This window comes from Choristoneura fumiferana, chromosome 23, assembly GCF_025370935.1.
Source record: "Choristoneura fumiferana chromosome 23, NRCan_CFum_1, whole genome shotgun sequence".
NCBI classification, from domain to species: domain Eukaryota; kingdom Metazoa; phylum Arthropoda; class Insecta; order Lepidoptera; family Tortricidae; genus Choristoneura; species Choristoneura fumiferana.
In genome coordinates this window covers 5,471,021-5,489,116 of record NC_133494.1, presented here as the reverse complement: position 1 = coordinate 5,489,116, position 18,096 = coordinate 5,471,021, and the positions used below count along the sequence as shown (strand labels likewise).

General features: G+C 36.5%; 1 protein-coding gene across 1 annotated transcript in view; it reads left to right on the top strand.

Annotated features, from left to right (window-relative positions):
- Positions 1 to 2,384: 2,384 nt before the first annotated feature.
- The window catches only part of LOC141440966 (6-phosphofructo-2-kinase/fructose-2,6-bisphosphatase-like), an 80,402-nt gene continuing 64,690 nt past the window's right edge, over positions 2,385 to 18,096 (top strand). The window contains exons 1-2 of the mRNA XM_074105561.1: positions 2,385 to 2,867; positions 9,916 to 10,262. Of these exons, the coding sequence (XP_073961662.1) occupies positions 9,926 to 10,262 (337 nt within the window). The 5' untranslated portion in view covers positions 2,385 to 2,867; positions 9,916 to 9,925. The remainder of the gene's footprint in view (positions 2,868 to 9,915; positions 10,263 to 18,096) is intronic.

Sequence of the window (18,096 nt, the reverse complement as noted above, 5' to 3'; positions counted from 1 at the left end):
CCTGCAGGTTGCAGGTGGATGCAAGTGGCGAGATGTCGTTCATTGCTGCGTTCTAAGAGTAAGGTGGCCTGTGTTTAGCAGGGTTAGTATCATTTCGTCTAAAGAGCCGCTGGTCTACGAGGGGCGGCTGAAAAGTCCTAAGCCTAAGGAAGAAAAAAAATATTCCGATTTTTTTAACTATTTTTATTTTTCAATATAAACTACCTTTAATTCAATGCATTTATTATTTTTTTTATATAATGCTTTTAGACCGTTATAAAATAAATTTTATTTTGGCTGTCGAAATGTTCCTGTGCAGCCGCCTTCATTTCTTCATCACTGCCAAATCGCTTTCCCCTTAAATCTTTCTTCAAGTTGCTGAATAGAAAATAATCGCTAGGGGCCAGATCTGGACTGTAGGGTGGATGATCAATTTCCTCGAAGCCAGTTTCCTTCAGAGCAAACTTGGCAACACGAGCGTGAACGGGGGCGTTGTCTTGAAAAAACAAAATGCCTTTGCTCAGCTTGCCCCTTCGTTTCTCGACACTACTTATGGCTTGTCGCACCTTTCTTAATAGCTCGGCATAATAAACTGCATTTATTTTAGAGCCTTTTGCCAAATAGTCTATTAAAAGAATGCCTTCGCAATCCCAAAACACGGTGGCCATTAGCTAAGACGCCGATCTTTGAACCATGAATTTCTTCGGTGACCTTTCACCCTTTTCGATCCACTGTATAGATTAAGACTTCGAGTCTGGACCATCCATACTGTTTGATCCATGTTTCATCAACAGTTACTAAGTAAGTATACGGGAACAAACTTCATCTAAACCATCTTCACACAATTCTATAAATGCCTGACAAGTTTGAACCCGACGTTCTTTATCGAAAGCTGTGAGCAATTTCGGCACCCAACGCGCACTAACTTTTGTCATATGCATATGTTGATGCAAAATCTCTCCAACTCTTTTCTAACTACTTAATACCTAAGGCTTCATCAGCTATTTGTCAAACCTTAATTCTCCGATCCTCTAATACTAGAGGCGCGAGGACTATGCTGATTTCCCACAAAATTAGCCTCAGTTAATTTAGTACAAGTACCTAGTATTATTTTTTTATCTAAGCGTCGTCGGTGTCGGGGGACCGCTAAGGTTACTTTAAATAATACAACATAATGTACTTTAGTTTCCTGTTAACCTATGTTTTTTCAGGTTTTCGACAAAACCAGGTTAGGTAGGAGGACCAGTTGCTTTTTAGACCACTTGCTACTTAGACCAGCTGCTTCTTAGACCACTTTGCTACTTAGACCAGCTGCGTTTTAGACCACTTGCTACTTAGACCAGCCACTTTTTTAGACAAAATGATACTAACCCCTAATAAAGAAGTCTTATAGTTTTACGTTGAACGACTGTTTTCATGCGAAACCCACCCTCACACATTTTCACCCAGGGCCGCTATCACAGAGACCACATAAAATGTTATCGCGTTTAGAACTCTCTACCTATTAGGTCTAGAGAGGGCTAGCTCCTAGTCTACTTAAATATTAGTTCATTCAAAGCAAAAAAACCTTATCTCAGTAAATATTAGTTGTGGCCAGTGTGTGTGTGCAGTGTGTACAATGCGATACTACACAGTCTTAATACCTTGTACCTATAATCTAAACCTGTCGCCAAGCAGCAGTGCTTGCGTCACTGTGTTTTGTGTTAATTTTAACTTGATACCTGAAAAAATCGCGGTGTAACTTCTCTATGTTTGATATAAGTGATCAGCCCTTTTAAGTTAGAACTGTTTTTTTTTACTGGACTGGATGGAAAACTAGCAAGTGGGTCTCCTGATGGTAAGAGATCACCACTGCGTATAAACATCTGCAACACCAGGGGTATTTCAGATGCGTTGCCAACCTAGAAGCCTAGATGGGATACCTCAAGTGCCAGTAATTTCACCGGCTGTCTTACTCTCCACGCCGAAACACAACATATTACTCACAATCCTCCTAACAACCACACGACGGTAAATAATAAATCCCGTTTTATATAATTTTGTAAGTAAAGTGGGTAAGTTATTATTACAACACCATTTTTTCAGACATTTATGTCTCATACTTAGGCATCCTTTCGTTTGTTTTGAAATTATGGTCCTTCGGACCGGATATGTTATACTAGAACTGGTGATTTTATTACCTACTTAATACATTGCTAACATTAGGTGTTGTCTAGCGAAAAAGAAATTAAAAAAAGCTACAGAATCTTGAAATTATGTGACGACGCAGTTAAGTAGTAGCAGATGTTTCACCACGTAAACATAAACAAAAGTTTGAACCATCGCGCCAAGTTCAGACGCCCCGAGCTCCCTCCATTCGTCGGCCGAACACAGCCGAAGTGGAATCGATGTCAACATAACCAGTCCACGCCGTCCCATTTCGTTATCTCGCTTTCGTTGCGGTGCCAAGCCAAATGCTTGACACAACGCTTAACTGTGTATAGTACGACTGCGTTGCACCACACCGCACGCATCGCGTAAACAAAAACACGTTGACAAAATTTTGCTTAATAATCACTCGCTAAGAAGCATCCGAGTTCTCAGTTCTTACAATGCGTAAAATACGCTCCGGAGTAAAGTAACTGTGAATAGTTATTGTGATTTTGAACTAAGCAGCAAAAAGTGCACAAGCTGTAGTAATTTCTGTGTTGTAGCCCCTGTGAGATGTTGGGGGAGAGTTTTGGGTAAAAAGTCGATTTTGGACGTTCACTGGGACTTGTCGCGAATGTGTATTGAAACGTTTATTGCCATACACGGGCGCACTGCTATGCGCCACGATTTGGTGCATTTCATACGGCATACATCTTCCGATCACTACTGCGAAGGAAGGATTTAGTCTTTGAAGCCAGGTGAGAACAAAAATTTCTATAACATCTTGCTTGAACTAAGCTAGTGCATATTGCACCTGGGCTCGGGCTTTATTTACGTATATAAACATTCCTTTTGTTATTTTTTTTACGGATTTAAAATACACACGTCCGCCCAACAGAACTTGTTGGCCACTAACATTTACAAAACTAAAAGCGCTAGCGGAGAAAGCCGGCTGGCACCACGGCACTAACGCGCAAGTAAATAAATAAATAACTACTTAATCAGGTACCTAACTGACGTCAATATGAGGTAAATACGAGTAAATTATTTATACAATGCAGCATGCTATTGTTTCCTTTTAAGGAACAGAACTTTGTTAAGTAAGTACCTACCTATTCTGTAAAAATATCAAAGCTGCATATTCACCTCTCGAAGTACCTGCTGCACTTACCAGGACAAGTTCCAGCGAAGATGTTGACACGTAAGCCGTTGTTGCTTTTGTAAACACCAAACTTAACTATAATTTATTTCAGAACGAAAAATTTTTAAGCGGCAAAGAAACCTCTTGTTAACGTATTCTCGACTGTATAAATGCCAACAAAGAGAACGGGTGATTAATTAAACATCATTCTTGGCTTTATCTCTGGAAGCGCATTACGTATCAGTAACAAAGGAAATTTTCATATTCTGACTCGTCGTCCTTGCCTGATGTTCATGCTCTGCTTCACTCGCCACCTTAGCGCATCATACACAATAAGTCAAGGAATGGAATGATACAGAGTGAATACATTCCGCAGACTTATGAATAAAGCGAATTGTTTCGCTTGCAAATCGGCCTTGTCATAGGTATATCAGTGTCATCCTCTTTGCCAATACTTAAATCAATTTTAATTGGTATTGGCTTTTGCAAAACTCGTGTAGGTATATTATCATTATCGATATATTATTTGTAACTACAAATAGTTTCAGTTAGAAGAAATTTAAGACGAAAGAAGTTACTGAAGGATATAGTTTTTCTCTACCCTGATTTCCCTTTTAAGCAGTTCCAGATTAAGTAGTTCACAAGCAAATTAAGCCATTTTTATTGCTTAAGGTATCATGCAATGGAGGCACCGTAAACGGCACCGAATAAATACGTTACAATAAAATATTTAACTTATAGATAGGGGGTGGCACAGTGCCCTTAGTGTAAGTTTTCGCTTACAAAATACGTCTCGATCGCGTTCGCGTTATAATCTCAATTTGTATGGAAACATGAACATCGCAAACGTTCCGCTAGAGGCGCTGTTCATGTTTCTATATAAATTGAGATTTTAACGCGAACGCGATCGAGACGTATTTTGTAACCGAAAACTTACACTAGGGGTACAGACGTGGATTCTACTCTTTATTACTTATACTATTATCTATTCTGTGTCTTTATGTTATTTAATATTAGCACAGAATAGATAATGGTATTCATCATCATCATCAGGCCTACGCGTCTGTTCCAGACGAATTTTGGCGTGTTGCCTGTGCACAACGTCTTTGCTGGTGGCTGACCAGACTGATATCGGTATTAGACATACAATAATTGCCTGTTAAACCAGTCGGAGATTAATTCACCGTTTGTCGCCAATATTTGCGGATATAAGTATGTACACTTATCTAACATCTCGCAAAGTTGAAAAGTTGCGAAACTGAAACCAATTTTAAAAATGGTTGGAAACTAGTTTTATCTAGTTATTAACGACTCTTTACATGGCCGCTGGCAGACTGTATGAATATTATATGCATAGAAAGCTCTGGAAGTCTGGATTCTATAATTTTATACCTAAGTAGAGCTAAGTAGAGTAATCAATGTTACCCATACAACACCACTACCACCACTATCTGACTACCTACTGCAGAGTTTTGTCGAGAAAGTTTCCATACCGAAAAGTATCATACCTATCAAATTAAAATATGTATTAATTGTGATAGAGAAGTAGGTACTAGATATTTCGCGTCCCATTAAAAAAACTGAACCCTGAGCGCTGAAGCTAGTTGCATTTGCATTTTTTAACTCAGTGGATCTCTCATCTCATTAATGATCTCCCGTCTACCCACATAATGGGACAGGGTACTTAAGTCTTTAATTAATATATCAGGATCCATGCGTAATATAATAACCCAGTACCTAGTAGGTATGCACTTATTCAGTTAATAATATCGGGACATTTTTTTAATTATGGACATAGCTTTTGTGAGAAATTCGTGTAAGTATCGCTATTCCATGGGGACTTCGCAATTTTCCGGGACAAAAACTATCCTATGTTCTTCCTGGGGTCTCCAACTATCTTCATATCAAATTTCATTTAAATGGGTTCAGCGGTTTAAGCGTGAAGATGTAAATGTAACAGACAGACAGACACATTTTGTCTGAAGTTATTTCATTACTCTTACTACAAAAACTGTTAAAAGTACGCCGACATTTCGTCCTCCAGTCTGTCCTGCTAAATATAAGTAAGAATCTGTCGCGGACTAACAATAGATCAAGAGTAGATTTTTGCGCAGCATAGGTACATTTTAAGTCTACTTACTGTCCATTCCTGGTATTGAGACGACAAACAAACCTATTTACAAATATTTTAAGCAGGAAAAACTAACTCACGTAAAACTTTGTGGGTTAATAGGCTAGCGTTTTTGGCATTACCAATCGTGGGGTATCTACTTGGTCAATGAAATTGCGACGTTTGCGTTTAGGGCATGATTTAGGATTTCCGTTTGACGATGAAAAGTCTTGACAAAAAGTTATCGTTAAAGTTTAGATTTAGGTAATAAAAATAAATTATAATTCCTAGTCGCAGCCCTGCAGTTCTACTACGAAACTCGAAGTTCGTGGCGTACCGTCCCTCTCGCTCTCGTATTAAATAGTTTAAGTGTCTGAAGGACCGCATGACACGAACTTCGAGTTTCGAGTTTCGTAGTAGCCCTGCTGGTGTTGCGTGAATAAGATGCGTGTGAAGAGTGAGAGTGCCTCTGCGACTGCGTTAAAATTTTCCAGAACCGAATTCACAACATGTTGATGAGGTTTGCAATAAGATACTTAAATAGGTTTGTTTTTGCGATAAAGAAGCTAATAAGAATAACGTCTACTGAAACAACACTAATAGCAGATCACAGCTATGTTTGCTCTGCTCTCCGGTACGGAATATTGTTATGCGGAAATTCAACGGACATACAGAGAGAAACTAACAAAGTTTAGATATTTCCCTATCCTATGGGAATTTTGAAAAATACTTCCTTAGTACACCTCTAGGTATATGTATGCGAAATTTCAAGTCACTAGCACCATTAGTTTAGGCTGTGCGTTGTCTGTCAGTCAGTCACGGAACTGTTTCATAGGTGAAGACAATGTGCACTTCAAAATGCTCTACATTTACATGTGTTATGGCAACATTCAGAATCACAATTCAAGCTTTTCCGAGTTCAAAACGATTCACTGAATGCCATGTACCACGTTAGCGCCTGCCTGTCAATCTTATGTTATTACCAATAGAGATGACAGCCGGATGTCGTTTACCTTACTTTTAAAGTTAGATGTTAAGGGGCTGTTTCACCATCCATTGATTAGCGTTAACCGACGGTTAAATGTGATGCCGTCGTCTCCGTCTATTCGAACAAAACAAATAGAGACGGCACCTAACCGCCAGTTAACACTAATCAATGGATGGTGAAACAGCCCCTAAATGAGCTAAATTAATGTAACTCGTGTCGTGTTTCACCCTGGAATATTTTTAGGCTCAGGCCATGTCATCACTGTTATTGAGGACTGTAATAACGATTGATGTATGGCATTGATATGATGCCAATATCAGCGAAAAATCTACAGTCAAAGTATTTTGAAATCGTTCAAATAGTTGCATAAGCGGAATGTCACAATTGTTTTAATGCTCAAATTTCATAACAGAACAGTGTTAAGTATGTTTAGGTTTCAAATAAGCAAATAAATGCAGTTCATGGAAAATTACATCAAATTAGATTACGCATAGTCAACAAAATACTTATGTAGGTATTTGAACTAACAAAAGAGTGATAAACGCTTTGAAATAATTTGTTAAAAACTAAATTGCTCACGTCACGTGAATTCGGTGATTTGAATGAATTCGGTGGTATTACAGACACCGACATCGTCAATAATTAGTTATGGATTTAATAGTACAAAACAATATTTTTTTAGCATTGCGTTGCTTTTGAAGTTATTATTAATCCATACAAATATTGTAAAAGCAATATTTTAAGTAGTCATAATATTGTAACAATGTGTGTGTTTGACGATATAATATGTTGCACTTAAAAAATGCATGTCAAATTAAGGTAAATTTAACGGGTTGGGTTGAGTTCAAGTTTAACTTTGATTTTCATCAAGAAATTATAAGAAAAATACTTAGGTATTATACTTATTTGTGTTAGTGGAAATGGCAATGTGTGATTTCGGTGGCATTATAAATGTATTATCTTGAAAAGTATGAGGATTAAAATGATGCCTCCTTCTTCGAAACGTTTGTAATAAAAACTAGTTTTCGATGTAATTATAAATAATAGAATCATGCCACCGAAGGTCAACGTAATATTTTATTATGTTTTCCCTAAGACCGACTCTCGCTTCACTGGTTTCTATAATTTTTTGGAAATAATATATAATATACCTCCATTGTCATTCCAAGTTTGAGGTTTGTACTAGTGATATAACGAATGCCATTTTTTGAGCATATGCGAATGCGAATGCGAATGCGAATGCGAATATTCAGTTTTTTGTTTTGGCGCCAAATTGTCTATGAGAATTACCCAGTTTATACGAACGCATCGCAAAGTAAATAAATAAATAATACCAAATGATTAAGTGAGCACTGATAATGTGATTACGAGATTAATGTTTTTTTTTGTACGGCGGTACCGGTTGTAATATTTGAGCTAACATGAAAGAGGCCACACACACATAATACCGCGCGGGAAATAAGCGTGGCGTGGTATTGTGTGTTCTCTTTCATACAACCAGTACCGCCCTCGCGCCGCGCCGCACCGCTCCGCCTCGGCCGTCAGCACAGAATAGATAAAAGTACAAGTCCGTCAGTGTGTTTCTAGCCTTAGCCGGTTTTTAGGGTTTTAATTCTTCAACGGGTTGCTTCAACCACGGGCATAACCTATTTGGTTCATTAGTAGATCTCTTCTCTTCTGACTTGACCACTTACGTAGCTATGTACCTACCTAAATTAACATGATGAAATGACGCGATATGTTTCATAAAATCATATCAATCCGAAAAGATATTTATTTTAAACAAGCTGTTGCCCGCGGCTTCGCCCCCGTTCCAGTTTTTTTTATTTTGTTTAAAACAAACCTTAAAAAATCCAATTCGGTGCTGTCGTTCGGAAGTTATAATAATAATAAGTAATATTAATTCAGACTTTTCAATCCATACATAGTTATAAGCGACATAGGTATTTCGGGGATAATTTTTTATTTAAATAGATATATTCGATATGTACCTAAGTATGTACGACATGTACGACCGTACATCCATACTAATATTATAAATGCGAAAGGGTGTGTGTTTCTATGTTTGTCCGTCTGTCACGTGATTTTTGGCATAGAGATAGTTTATGGGCCAGAGAGTGACATACTTATGGCCGTTCCCTACTTTTCTCCCAGAAAATGCACAGTTCCTGCAGGGCTACTACGAAACTCGAAACTCGAAGTTCGTGTAGTGCGGTCCCTCTGACACTTATACTATTTAATACGAAAGCGAGAGGGATGGTACGATATGAACTTCGAGTTTCGTAGTAGCCCAGCTGGGGGAACTGCGCGCGATAACCGAATTCCACGCGGACGAAGTTGCGGGCAAAAGCTAGTTTCATTATATAAGTCGAATGGCATACAGATACAGTCAAATAACATGACACTAGGCATTCGTTGTAGGTTTTACCTACAAAATAAATATTTATTACAAATATCATTACGAAAATTAAGTCAAAACCAAACATTTTCCTGATGCTGCTGTTTTATTTAAAAAAAAAAACATAACATAGGGTAAAAAAAAACCATTAAACTTAGGTACCCTTTGTACATATGATACGTGTGTCCTTGCTATGCTCGGTAGTTTCTTCCAATGTTATGATGACCATCACACACAATTTTATCTCATAATAATTTTTAATAATTTTTTAATTAGTTAAAATACACAAACCTGTTTTTGTATTCCAAATAGAATAACTGACGCACGAAATCTACGTCAACGTTACCTAAACTTGACTTGTTACGTTAAAAATAATATCTCTAATATAGGTACTTAAGTACTAATTCTTTTGACAATTTATTTTTCGGAGACGAGTAGGTAGGTAAAGGGATGGTACCTACTAGAGTTAGTTAGGTTTATAACAAAGAAGTATTTGTCGATTGAAGAAATTAAACGAAACAAAATATTTAATTGAAGTATACAGGGTGTAATCGTTAAGTGTAGGCGATTATGCCGTAAATATAACAGAGATCAGAAAAAATGTATATACTATAATAATAATAATAACTTAATAATATTATTAATAATACTAATAATAATGATAATTTTTTTCTGATCTCTGTTATATTTACGGAATAATCGCCTACACTTAACGATTACACCTGTATACTCCCGAGACTCCCGACCCGAGGCTATTGTATCTAAGCCGTCTGATGGCGTCCTTACGACGCCATGTTCTCGGCCATTTTACGTTGTGTTCGACAGAAGACTTCTTCACACAACACACATGATCATGGCGAACATGGCGTATGGGGGAGCATGGTGGTTATTTTTAATTATATATTATTATTAAGTATTATTATATTATCAATAGGTATTTATTACATAATAATAATCGCTTGGCTACAACTTAACGAATACACCCTGTATACCTACTATGGTTTGCTCAGGTAGATAGTAAGTCTATTTTGTTTATTTATCCAGCTTTAATTAATTAATGATAGATACCTGAGCTGAGTGCACTTTTACTGCCTATTGTTTACAAAATAAAGCATTGGCACGCCTGGTGAGCTGGTGACGTCACTAAATTTACCAAAATATTGTTTCAGATCGCAATCGATGGCGCTACTGAGCATCCGAGGCGATTGGTATACGTATTTGTTTCTTATTTACTGTAAAATCTACTCGGCCATTATTTGGTTGGCCGGCAATCACTGCCGTGGAACTGATAAGGGTCGCTCAGTGATAAGCGGCGTGGTAGGCGGGCAGTCGCCAGGAGGCCTTCACAGAGTGCGCACGCGTCGCCGAAGACCGCAGCAGCAGCACCGAGCCAAGCACATTGTCGCCTTGACCAGGAGACCGTCTTTGAGGAGAATCGTGATGGCCCCAGGAGCGAGCACCGCACACACCATGATGGAGGATAAAGAGAAGGCGCTGGGGGCCTTGGCCACCACAGGTATGTTTAGTTTTTAAACCATCTTTTTGAAAACTTTAGAAATACATTCGGTCTAACATAGAAACTTGAAAATAAAGTGAGTTGAAAAGTGAGCGGGCTCTTAAGTGACATTTAGGCTCGTTTGGACGAGTTGCAACTCTTATTCTAAAATTAGAGACTGTATTGTTTACAGCCTACCAACACACGAAATTAAGAATTGTATTGAATAAGCAAATTACTTTCCTTTCATACTTACACTTATGGCCTTTACATCAACTAAAGTCAATAAACAAATATAGTTTTTGTTGTTTTCAAACGGTTCTGGCAGTTTTGATTGTAATTTTACAGTCACGAGTAAGTTAAGGAGCCCTTTGCATTCTTCATTATGCACTAGCTTTTACCAGCTGCTTCGCTCGCATTAAAAATTAGGTCTGGAAGTTATTTCCTTACCAATATTTACATCTTTATATGAAGCACATTATTCGTCCCTAAATCCAGTTATTTACATACCAATTTTTTTCAAAATCCTTTCAGCCGTTTTAGCCAAAAAGTAACAAACAAACACACGCACTCATAAACTTTTACATTTATAATTTTGTTATATGTATCTACCTAGTTAGTTAGAAGGATTCATAGAAAGCAAAGGTGCGAAAAGGCGTGTAATATTGACACTAGGCCTAACATAACATAAGTGATATGGTAGCTAATTTTGCCAAATACAGTCTTGGATGATGATTTGTCACAATTCAATATGTTTACGGATTTTGAAATATTCACTCATTCGTCTAGTCTAGACGATAAAAACTTTCTTATTCCGCTCTGTTCTCTACAAATTTTCAGTCTCATCAATTCTACATAAAATTATTTTATTTGACTAAGATACAAAAAAATATAATAAAATAATTTAATCAAGACGCAGCCATTCTCTTCCGTGAACTGAGTTCCTTGTTATTGTGTCCTCGATCATTCGAAGCTTATTCCGATAGCTACATTAAAATTTACTATTAAATAAATATACTATTTAAACTATTTAATTAAATAATTGGCAGACTGAAGCGGTCTTACAGAAAAACATAAATTTAGACTCAGACATCAACCTGGTTTAAGCTTAACAAGTCCCACATACATTTTGACAGCTGGGCTTGACATTAATCGAGTTTATTTTCTTCCAGCAAGTGGCCATGAATCACTAACGTAAAGTCTTTTCATTCACGGGAGCAATAGTATTCCTTTATTCATCTCCTTGCACGATTGACTGATGGACTCTCCATGTCTACAGCCCGTTCAATTCGCGACTTCCGCAGAACTCCGGAGCAAAGTCCAACTGCAAATAGATTTCACGTTTATTGCAATCAAGCCCTTGGCAGGACACCAATAGAATTTTCCCATGCTTATAAACACGACATTTCTATTTACACTGCAAAATATGTCGCATATAAGCAATTAATCACAGAAAAATATCCGCATCGGAAGAAAACTTTTTGCTTTTTATCACTCACCTTGATTGGCAATGTTTTATTTTGGCAACTGTTAAGGCTAACTGGTGCTGCCTAATCAAACGCTCGAGATTGTCCAAGGTATAGCATCGCAACTGTCAGTTACTTACCTAGATTCTGCATCCCGATGGCAGGGCGCCAACTGCAGTTTTTGACGTGGTCTGGGGAAATTGTCAAGTACCAAATTTCTGTACCTACTTACCTACTTGACTGAAACAATACTCTCAGTGTCCATCACGCATTGACAACGTGATGCCATTAGACTAAGCGATAATGTTGTGTTTTTTTTTGCATTGCCCCCTATCATTGTCATGATCTGATAATGGTACTTTGCTAAAGCGATGCATCATCAGACAATCTAATTGCTTTCCCATGCAATCTAATTGTTGACTCATAAAAAATCTCGGATTATACACAGACTAACAGTTACATCAATTAAAAAGTAGTTTCGTTTTAGTCGTATGCTTGACGTCACAACCGATGATTGTGACATCAATGATCTCGAATGTTGCGCGGTCAATTGCCTTGGGCTCTGCGTTAAATCTAATTGGTAACGATGTGCGTACCAAAATATAACCGTTATGACTTTTATAAGCTGCCAGTTTTGTCTACCAATCTCATGCTTTCAATTGAAGGCCTGTACAGTTCGCACATCTGATTTTAAAACGAGATCGAACGCGTTTCTTTTGTCTTAACTAAAGTTTCCTTTACCTTTGGAAACAGGCCAAGTAGACAGAAGCAAAGTAGCTGAAATTTTCGGCTTCTGGTATAGGTGTGTAAACGAGTTGTATAATTTCTTTTCCGAGCATGAGTAGGTAAGCTGACAAGTTCATCGGATCGAGGCGTGACGAAATGTAAAAACATCGTTACGTATATCAATCTTGACCTCATATCTATCTCGAATGATCATACATATTCCTAAGTTTCTGCCTTACCCTCTACATGCGTGACAATCATAAACAAGGATAGTTAACGTCTTTCCGAGTACTGCATTAAGAATCGCACATAAATATTACAAAAATAATGACGTGATTGAACGTTTAGCCCATAGGTGTGTGTATTTCCTTCTACAAAACCTCTTAGTTTACTACTAGTTTCATTAAACCTCATTAATATGTCCTTTATGTTTACTGATAAATAACAAAGAATTTAATACAAAGGAACATTGGTTAAGTCTTTTATAGACCAGTCAAACAGGAAGAAAAGACGACACCCCTCATTCTAAGAATGATAATATGTAACCTATTGAAAAATGTACTTATTCCAATTATCATAACAATTCATTGTGCGGACTAAGCATCGTAACAGAGCATCCTGTTGGCATTAACAACAAAATGACGTATGCAATCTTATAGGTATATTACTTATGTTATGAATTCACATACTTAACACCATTTTTCAACCAGCTATGTCTTTCATAGTATCATTTAACGTCACTTCTATCGACAATTGTAACCCGTCATAATTTTCTGCCTCAGGGTACCTAAAAAAAATGAGTATAATAATTATATCTGACTGAAGTATTGTTTATTACAGATTTTATAGTTATAAAGATAAATTGATTTCACGGCCGTGCATAACCGTTCGGTATTTTAAAACTCTAGAAAGTAAAGTTACGTCTGTCGAAAGCTTTAACGAGGCTCCAGAATACAAATGAGCGTCCAAAATTGCGCGGGAGCATCATGCCATATGACGTCGCGCCACGCCCCCCTGTTGCCGACCAGCACCGACCAAACTTGTTATTGCAAACCGCTCTCAACCTTATCTACAAAGTCGACAAAAGAAGTGATGACGAGACGATCATCATTTAAGATCTTGATAAGTATAGCCTATCAACTATTAGATAAAGTTTGTTTTCGGCAAGTGTTTTTCATTCTTATCAACATTATGCCCCCTGTAAATTTATCTGCGGTTGTTGGCACGTTAATTATCGTATGTTTAACAAAAGCAAATACAGCCTAGATACAGTGACCAAACTGTTATCGGTTGAGTGATGAATATAATAATATATATATACCTAACCACTTGTTTGCCTCTTTTGAATTTTCAAATTGCAATTCACGCATTTTTCAATATCATGTTGTTTTATCCTATAACTTGTTACCTAGGCTTGATAGGAAATGAATGAATAAATGTTGAAGTAAAGTACTTACCAACGAATTAAGCTGGGTTGCCTAAACTTATATTGTTCAAATGCATTAATGGAGAATGTATGACCTCGCCGGGAGTGGCTGTTATTTTAAATGATAATAATGTTGTTGGAAGCGGAGATACAAGTAATGTGGCCTCTGTTTATTTATGATAGCTAATTATAGTTAAAGTTAATTCAACAATGAATGGATACGAGAGAGCGGTGGGGAACGGTGGGCGTTGGCTGGCGCCTACGATTGTCATTTCTTATAATCATCTTATAATAACTAGTATCACTTCAATTTTCAACATGATTAAATCATATAACTACGTCCTGTTACGGTTTATTAACTCTTACCTAATAACATGTTATGTTTCTGTTAGTCGGCTAGCGAATTAATGAGATATTTTAATTAATGTTTGCTTCATGTTTTCTAACTGAATGACGTCTTCAAACTTTATCAATGCGAATACGGCTGCGATTGCGTCTATCTGATAAAGGGTCAATTCTTAGGAAATGTTTTGACCCCAGACTAAGACTAGATTTCAGCCAATAGATGCTTCAGGATCACGGATTGAGAGCGTGAATGGATTAAGCGTGCAATATTACGACTGTCTGTGTTTTGTCTTGTATACGTCCTTTGTCTGAGATGCTGCACAATGACATGAGTCTTTCAATATCGTATTTGTTTACTACTAAAGTAAATACTTTCATTCATTTCTAGGTTGGCAATGCAATACCCCTGGTCCCTGGTGTTGCAGATGTTTATGAGCGGTGGTGATCTCTAACCACCACTTGCTCGTTTGCCTTCCAGTCGAATTAAAAAATTTTTTTGGCTCACTCTATTTGTATACGTAGCTGCTAGGCTGAGTATTAATGCGCCATGTATTTATTCAATCGGAAAAAACTTGAATGAATATTATTTTTCTTTGTGTTCTTTTCATTCACATATAGACATGACATGATAGCAATTTGCTGTGTGGTTGCGTCAAAGTATATATAGAGGTACACGTCAAGAGTTTAGTTCAATAAAAAATTCTACTACATACAACTAAACTTTATCTTATAATTCACCATTACAACTCTATTATGTTATAATATAAACTTTCTAGCTCCTTTAACGTGATGGGATGGTTTTTGTCACTGCCGTGCAGGACAGCGAAATGAGATTACGCCCTATATTTAGCTGACGCGTTACCGCGCCTCCACGATCCAATAATAAACCGTTAACGCTTTCATTAGTTCGGTAAAAACATCCTAATATACCGAGTCCGGTTAAAGAAATATTGAGTATGCTATTGCTATTCTAATTTCATTCATAAGCAGTTTCGGAGAGTAGTTCTTGGTCTTTCGCCTTTCTGTCTGACGGTTTAGTGTACAATTACGTAACTTACGCTGGTTCTACAACGATTGGTGAAGTTCAAAAAATTGGACACCATAAATAACAGAAGTTAAATTTTGATACAATTGAATGAGTATTTTTTTTTGTCACCACGGAACTTTTTCCAGTTAAGTAGTCGTTTTGTATAAAAACCTAGCTTACCTTACTATACAACCGGTTAACATAATCCAACTTTTTAAAGTATTACTTACTCCTGTTTCTGACGCATCGAGATGAAAGTTCCAACTTCTTGCACAATGCACATGGTTATAACTGTGCTATATTTTTTGTGTATATAGTTATCTTGATCGTTAACTACAGTCCAAAGTCCGCACCGCGTTGGCAACGCCACGCGCCACGCCTCTTGCGCCTCGCGCTTCTAGAGTTTATCATTTTGTCTTATTTATATTATCTCAATTGAACCTGAAGTTATAGCTTCTATCTTGAAGCTTAAAAGTATTCACTACTTTTCTATTATAAGGGTGATTCTAATAAAAGTGGCAGTATAATCTGCCAATGAGTTTTTGAATAAAAAGTACATTAAATATACGTTTTTCAGAAAAAATAAAAATTTACGTATGTAAACATAGACCTTTTACACCGAGGCCAGGCCATTTTATTTATTTATCCTTATTACTTTAAAAAATAAATAAATGTAAGTACCGATTTTCACTGTAGTCTGTCTTGTCCAAAAGGGACATGCTCCCGGTTTTTGGCCTGTGAATTATTTGTGTACTATTTCACAAATTATATTTTATAATATATTGCAAAAACAATATACGATATTCATTTAATAATAATACGGTCCTAAATAAATCATTTTTATGCATCAATATTCAGACTCAAAGTTTGTCCAGCGATTTTTCACTGTAGTCTGTGTGTTCGCATTGTTGGGTCTCACTCCACACGGAGAATGATAGACACACCTTAATCATCGTAAACATTCGGCCAATATCTGGCTCACTGCCGTACGGAACGGTTAGAGACCTTCTGTCATAGTTTTGTGGCGATTAGTGATCGAAGGCGGCAAACTGGAGTTTGTAACGGGTATGTTAACTTTACATTGTCTCGATTATTTTATGTTATTTATATGGACGTTATTAGATAATCATTTTAATGTGATATTATGACGTATTTACTTACGTTATTAAGAGTGGCACATTCATATTTTTGACGGTTTTAGAGTAAATGTCTTTTGAATCCACTTTTCACTTTAATCTGTGTCACTTTAATCTGTAACTGAAGCACAGACTAAAGTGACTCATGGCAGAAAAAAGTGAACTATAAATTATTTAATTTAAAAATTGCATATAATTTCTAAGAATAACTTTATGGACTTTTTTTAAGTAGTACTAACAGTGTTCTACCAAAGTAAATGTAGAGAATTGCTTTTTATTAAACTAAACACTTATAATTTCATTTTGTGTGTCTGTTTATCTATCCGCACTAGATCCATTAGTACTATAGCTGTAATTTTGCGTAAATATAGCTTTTGCAAATTTTTTGGAGTGTCCCCCTCTAAAAGTGAAACTATTGGCTTGAAATTAAAAAAACAATCATGGTGATCCTGTTTATAACTAAAATTTTTACAGTTTGTAAAAAATCATTCGTATAAAATAGTGGTGTCGTTACTTGTTTAAAACGAATTTTTTCGTGTTATTTTGCCTAGGTACGTTCTTATTTGGCCAGTTTTTACTATCTGATGTCATTCATTTCATAGGAGGGACTGATTTGATTGCATTGTATTGTAATTAATTCGTAATATTTTAGGGCCGACATGTAATGGGGAAACCAAAAACTAAACAAAAGTCAAGAGAAGAGAGGTTAGCATGAAAAAGGGAGAACGAAAAGAAAAGATACGAAAAAATAAAAAGAAATCCAGAACTCTATGCTGAGTTCCAAAGGAACATAAAGCACAATATCAGCGAAGAAAACAGGAAGGAAAAACAAAATATTTAGCAAATGTTTTTTGTTTACGGCTCCATTTTAAAAGTCGTAAAACAAAAAACATTGTTTAAGTGGTAGGAGTTTAGGGTTAAAAGGATGCTAGTAAATTACAAATAACCCTGTATAAAATATGTATAATTTTGAAATATTTATTTTTTTATATATGCCTCCAAGAGACTCATAATTTTTTAAGAAATTATTTAGGGGCTGTTAAAAGTTGTAGTGAAAAGTTACCAGGTTAAAGAGAATTTATATCAAAATGAAAAGAAATGTATCATAAGTTTAAGGGGCTGTTTCACCATCCATTGATTAGCGTTAACGACGGTTAAATGTGATGCCGTCTACGTCTATTCGAACAAATAAATAGAGACGGCATCACACCTAACCGCCAGTTCACACTAATCAATGGATGGTGAAACAGCCCCTTAAACTTATGATACATTTCTTTTCATTTTTGATATAATCTCTTTACCTGGTAACTTTTCACTACTAGCCTGTCTAATTTAACTTTAGCCTGCTTCATCAATATTTCAAGAACCATAACTCTTAAGTTTTTAGGAATACTTTGTTCCTTTAACATATTTGTAACAAATGAAATACCAAGAAGCTGTTTTTATGCAAAAAAGTAAAAAACATATATATTTTTTTTTAAATTAACTTTAGCCTGCCATGCCACTTTTATTAGAATCAGCCATAACTAAATAATACTGAGTTACATGTTTTTGTTTTGTATCGCTATGGCTACGTAGCCCTAGGGCAAGTTTTAGGGCATTCTTATTTTCACATTAAATAGAACATAACATCTATTGGGTGTTGAAAAAACAAAGGAGAAATTAACCAATTGCTTGAGCTGCTTACTGTCACGTGCATGTTTCTTAAACACGTGGCTTTGATTCTTTG